At 44.4% G+C, this 6,108-nt stretch overlaps 1 protein-coding gene across 1 annotated transcript; it reads right to left on the minus strand.

Annotated features, from left to right (window-relative positions):
- Nucleotides 1–202: 202 nt before the first annotated feature.
- Nucleotides 203–2,924, minus strand: LOC115817843 (uncharacterized protein C1orf232). Its single transcript, XM_030780979.1, has 4 exons — nt 2,844–2,924; nt 1,104–1,181; nt 797–900; nt 203–587 (listed from the first exon to the last, which is right to left on the minus strand). The coding sequence occupies exons 1-4, from the start codon at nt 2,922–2,924 to the stop codon at nt 203–205; spliced, it is 648 nt and encodes a 215-aa protein (XP_030636839.1).
- Nucleotides 2,925–6,108: the final 3,184 nt, after the last annotated feature.

Genomic DNA, 6,108 nt, shown 5'->3' on the forward strand with positions numbered 1-6,108 from the left:
CCATAAACTAACAAAAACATACCACTAAGCAACCAGATCACATGACCATCTGTACATTCAGTGAGCAGACTGATCCATATACATCTACAGTTAAAAAGGAAAACTAGTACTCAATGCGGCTCTAATGGACTGGATTTGGTAAACTGTGTTCTGGTGTCTCCCAAACCATTTGCCCCTCCCCCTGTTGCACCGCCGCACTGGGCTAGTTGCCTTTGGCCATGCTTTTGTTCTTCAGCTCAGCCAGTTTGCTGGTGACAAAGTTCCACTTGAAGGCGGGCGAATCCTCGTTACCCCCGCCCAGCGTGGTGTACTTGGAAAAGCTGTTCCCGCCGCTACCTCCGCTTCCTTCTCCTTCTCCTACATCATCACTTTCCACCCTCTCCTGCGTCCCCCCGTCCTGGCTCATCCCCGTACCTTCGCCTCCGACCTCCTGACCCCCGTCGACGCCCCCCTCTGTTGCTGAGGCAGCCGCTGCCTCCGCTCGTTTCACGGCAGCGGCCTGGTGCCACTTAGTGGCAAAGTTGTCCCAGAATCCAGTGGTGCGCTTGTTGGGTTGTGGCGGCTCTTCGGGCTTCACTGCCAGGGGGCTGTAAACAGAAGGGAACCATGGCATCCACATCATGAATTAACTTTTTTTATGGACCACGGTCTAGCTTTTTTTTTTTCTTTTTAAGTATATCTGTTGGTAAAACTTACTGAACATATGGGTTTAGAATCCTCTCAGACAGGAAAAGAGGAGGAGGAGGAGGAGGAGGAGGAAGAGGAAGAATCTGATGACGAAGAAGCTCACACTCACTGATCTGCGGCCGGCTGGCTCTCCGACTCCAGGAGCTGGTGCTCGTCGTCCCTGTTGAAGAGCGAGGACACACTCCTCCACCCCTTCACCCCAGCTCCCTGCATCTGAAAACACACACACACACACACACACACACACAGAGTCAAGAAGGGTCAAGGTGCTGTCCACTGTGCTGTCCTTGCACTCATTAATCCAAACAGGATAGAGGAATCTTTGTAAGACTCATTAATCTTTTATGGAGGGCCTGTAACAACACAATTTGACATTGGTGTTTTAGGAACTCTTCCATGAGCTCTGCCAAACTTACTTTCTTGGCCAATTGAGAGACAGCGCTTGGTCCGTCATCTGGTTGCACAGTTGTCATATCTCCCTCTGCCTCATTAACCTAAACAGGAAAACTCAAATTTGCATCAGACTGCACAGTCATCATGGACATTTTCAGATATCTTTCCTGTGAATGAGGAAAGGGTGCAAGAAAAAATTTGATTTCTGGTTGGAGTGACACATGGACAGCCACTGTGACGTTAGAAACCAATGGAGATCGGCCTACGACAGAAACACATGGCTGGTGGTCCCTCTAGTGGTTCTGTGTCACACTACAGACAGTTTTTCTAAATTAATATCTAGGTTTGAAAAACAGATGGTGGAGGGCTAAGCTTACTCCACCATCTTTTGTGTCAGTATGGTCGTTCAGGATCATTTGAATGTATTAATAGGAAGGATTGATTGTGTAAACATAATATGGCCCTTGCTGATGTGCAGAACTCGATGACAAGGACTTTGTATTAGCATGCCAGGCATGGCCAATCTGTTCACAGTTGTTACTGTGTTTTTCAGCCCCTGAGTTCTTAAAACTCACAGGAGAAAGATGATAGAGAACTCTTGACTGAAGGTTCCTGACCATCGACTCACCAACTTAATACATCATTAGAGAGACTGAATAACTTTCTAATATGCCTTACTGGGCCATTGTGTATTTACCTTCAGATGTAGTACTGGATAGGACATGGAAAGTAGCTTTGTCCAGTGACTACAAGCAATGTTGACTTTCATCACCGGCCACTGGAAACTATGCTGCTCAACATCTGCCCGACAACAACTTTCAGACTGGCGTCCCAAGGACAAATAGGTGGGCCCCAGAATGATTGCTGTTTTGAACATACCCCAGCCCAAGCTATCTGTCTCATCACCTGTCTCGCTGGAATGCCACCTAATCCCTTAGCCTGGCTCTTGTTCTGGATCGGGTTACCAGGCACCACAAAGAAGTAGGTCATGGCCCTGCGTCCACCAAAACAGGACCCTTCGAAAGCCCAAACGTGGGTTTTTGCATAGAAAAGTTTGTGTGGGAAAAATGTAATGCTGACACTCTTGACATCATTCTGTGTAACTGGTTAACGTCATTCTGTGTAACTGGCTGACATAATTTTGTGTTAGTTGTAAGGAGTCACCGTTGCCGTATTTAATCGCTCCCTGGAGAGTTGTGGACTGCAGGAAAGGCTTTATTGCTCCTCATTCGGACCTTGTCAACACAGAGATTCACTAACACTCCGCGCGCAAACAATAAATATTAATAGCTACTCCATCTTGGCTCATCTCCATCTCTATTCCTCTACTCCACTACTGCCTAAATTAGTGAGGGAGTCTGTTATTCTCTCTGCTGTTTGTTCTTCATGCCAGAGTCAGGAATAGTGCACAGCCATGTGGAGATATTATCGTGGGACTGATCACATAATCAGAGACCGTTTATTATGGCTTTGCCGTGACAGCATGATAGTCTGTGATCTTAAACAGATGACAAACAGCGAGCCTGGAAGGGTAGAGCAAACCAGTTAAAATATTCAACAGATGAATTTCCCTCAGGTTCAGAGAAAAGTAGGCTCCTGCCCTTGCCTAGATTTCTACCGTTCAACAGTTAATGCTGCATGATCATGCGCAATGCAACGCTTAGACCAAGTATATCAGGTATAATATTTAAATTATAAGTGCATATGGGATCTATTTTGGCCCATAAAATGTCTCTGATCATCCAGGGCAATCTTAATCTTACCTCCTCAGCAGGATCCTCCTCCATGTCTGGGTTCAGGGTCTTCAGCACTTTGCTCTTGTACACTTTCCAAAGCGGATTCATCGTTGGTTTTCTCTAATGGCCTCACCAATGAAAACAGTTTAAGAGATCTCAGAAACCTCCCCCAAACCAACATTAACAAGACCCTCTTCTCTTTGCTTTTGGTTCTCCCGGGTTCACCAAGGTTCCTTTTCCATCCAAATCACTTTCAGATGCCAAGATAGCCAAGAGAACGATCTCTGCGTGCTCAGAAGCTAGACTCTTTCATCGTCCTGTTTCGTTTTGTTTGTTTCTCTTTTTTCGAAGTCCGTTTCCAGTCGTAGACTAATCTCGGAGAAAAGTGCAGGAGCGGGTGGACGAGCCGGTTCGGCGGCAGGGAAGAGAAGACAGAGCCTGTCACGGTTCGTGATGTCAGCATCGGTTACCTGGAAACAGGTGTGCATTTCCTCATGAATATTTCACTGGGCTCTATTTAGTGCTCAGCATCCATTGTTGGCGGCACGACGAGGACTAGGTCCTGTAACTCTAACCCCATCAGTGGTCACATGACGGAGTGGTTATTAGAAAACAGAACTGATCTAGCTGATGGTAGGAATCTGGATGTGAGTCTTAAGTCATTTTCCTGTTTGTTTTTAAAGTTCAATGTAATTTACCGGTGAGATTGTGCTACAACATGCTACCGCTACAGCAGTGTTTAAAGGTGAAATTAACGAAGGTCTTTGACATCAGTTTGAATGGTTAACTTGTACAAAAGCAATCATTTTTACCAATAATGAACATGTGTACTTAAGATTTTAGTGAGTTGGACTCTGAATTGTGACAGCAAGCTTTTTGATTATGCAGCGATCTCAAAAAGGATGGCTTTGGTCTGATTCTAAATTGATCTGCTCCGAGGCAAAACCATGAGACACATACAATAGTAACATTTTAATTTTGTTTGTTTTTTGATTGATTCTTTTTAGTCTGTAATATGAGATAACATGACAAAACGTACCCTGTAAACATCACTAACTTTGATTTGGAAAATGCGGTTCTTAGGTAAAAGGAGAATCTTTATAATCCCTAAAACAGCCCCCGCTGAGTTTGGCTGCAGGATGTTGACCCTTAATCTTTAACTTCTTTACCTTTCAGTGGGGGGGGGGGGGGGGGGGGGGGGAATATCTTTATTTTATCCTTATCACCTCCTTTGATGACTGCCAGTGGTGCCTGTGCGTTGTCAATCAAAGAGCCAAGCCAATTAGACGGAGACGTTCATAATGTAATTTAATTTGACACGTTGGTTTCCTGTAGCTTGTTCCCTGGCAAACCGATCTGGGCTTTGACGCTGTAATGGATACAGGACCAGACATCATAAAAAATTTACCATCTCTGAAGTTTCCTTTACCACCAGACTGGCCACGGCTGCCTCACTGATTACTGTACAGCTTGATTCATTCGTTGTTTATCAAGCTGTTTGTTTGTGTGAAGGGCAAACAAAACATTTTAGTCGCATTTCAAAATTCCATCCAGTGAATTTGTATAGTAACACAGCATATAAAGAATCATAAATAATCTTCATTTCAAAAGAATATTTGATCTGTAGTCATACCACTTCAATTAACCTACTTGGTCGTACAGTGAAGGAGGAGTTTTGCTTACGTACGATATGGATTAGACCCCATTATGTTCCGTAGGGAGAGAGATGGGAGCACAAACCTCCCCAATAACATGTAGTCCTGCTATGGAGCATTGAGTTTCACCTCCAACCAGCAACAAGTCTGCATTATTCACAATACACTGGCAAGGCTATTCATCTCTTGGAACCGGACCCTGTTATAGTTAAAAAAAAAACCAGATTAACCAATCACATGGGGGGAAAAAAGGCAGAGATTATACACACTGCTACAGTGTCTTGACCAATCATCACTTAGCTCCAGGGCAAGGCATCTAAAAAAAAAAAAAAAGAAAAAAAAAAAGAAATCAAGTCAATATCTACAACAAGCCTTTCAGTCTATCAGACAATCATGTGATCCTATGTATCAGCACAGAACATTACATTGTTTTAGTCTAAGTTGTTTTGCAATGTTGGGTGCCATGCAAGCTCTGTTTGTATGTCACAGTTCTCTAGATGTCAGCAATTCCACGCACACACACACACAGACACACACACACACACACACACACACACACACACACACACACACAAGCACACACTCGTCCTTAATGGACAACATGAGGTTAAACATTTTCTCCTCATGTTTTTTTCCCCCTCTTACTACTACCAGGGGCACAAGTGTTTAGTTTCAATGAAACTCTGCCCAATCATGAGAGATACCTATGCAACATGATAGCTGCCTCAGACAGTTAACATCAGTGATAGTCACTCTTTTGGTGTAATCATGAATCAGGGTGATACAATGCAGTAAGTGTTTGTAGAAATGGTCAAATAAACAGAGGGATTTTACCAAATCCTGACACTAGGTGGCGTGTGGGAACCGCTGTAAATCGCTCCTTGCTCATCTTGCTGTGTGTGAGATGTGGTACAAAATGTACAGAACACAGTGTTCTCCACTTCCAAGAACCATCCTCCTCTTCTCCCCCAGTGCCACACGTGCCATAGTGTGAGAATATGAATGTCCGTGTGTGTGTGTGTGTGTGTGTGTGTAGGTCTCTCAAGGACATCAGTAAGAACCTCCCCTGCTTCCTCAGAAAGACCACAGCTCTTTATTACAAAGCAGAATTTCTCACTTGGATAAGATCAAGCCAAAAGTTAAGACTCTCCTATAGGATTGTTTATTCGTCTTTCCCCCCGCGCGCTGCACGCTGGTTTTGACTGTTGACTTCATATTATCCACCTAAGTAAGCCTGATGTCCAGCGCGTATCCCGCAGTGACCCTCACCGGGCCAAGAGACAGAACATTTCCATTGTTCGCAAGATCGTTTGTAACGAAGAGCGTGTGCCCGTCATGTGAAGCGGTTGTTGAGGTTTTTTTTTTATCAGACCTTTACAGTGAACAACATGGTAAAGAGAACAAAGTGTCTATATGTTGCAGCCATCATCTCTCCTCTGTCTAATGTGTAAACTCGAAAGGGACGATAAAGCGTAGGGAAGATGTTTATGATTGATAGAAAATTGGGTCAGGTCGGGAACGGAGACCCGCTGGAAACAAACAAGGTCAAAAAAAAAAATCCCCTCCAGTCCATCACTGTCTGCCCCAGACCCTGGTGGATGTTTGGTGTGACAGGTTTTTTTGATGAAAACCTCCTG

Source organism: Chanos chanos, chromosome 8, assembly GCF_902362185.1.
Source record: "Chanos chanos chromosome 8, fChaCha1.1, whole genome shotgun sequence".
NCBI classification, from domain to species: Eukaryota; Metazoa; Chordata; class Actinopteri; order Gonorynchiformes; family Chanidae; genus Chanos; species Chanos chanos.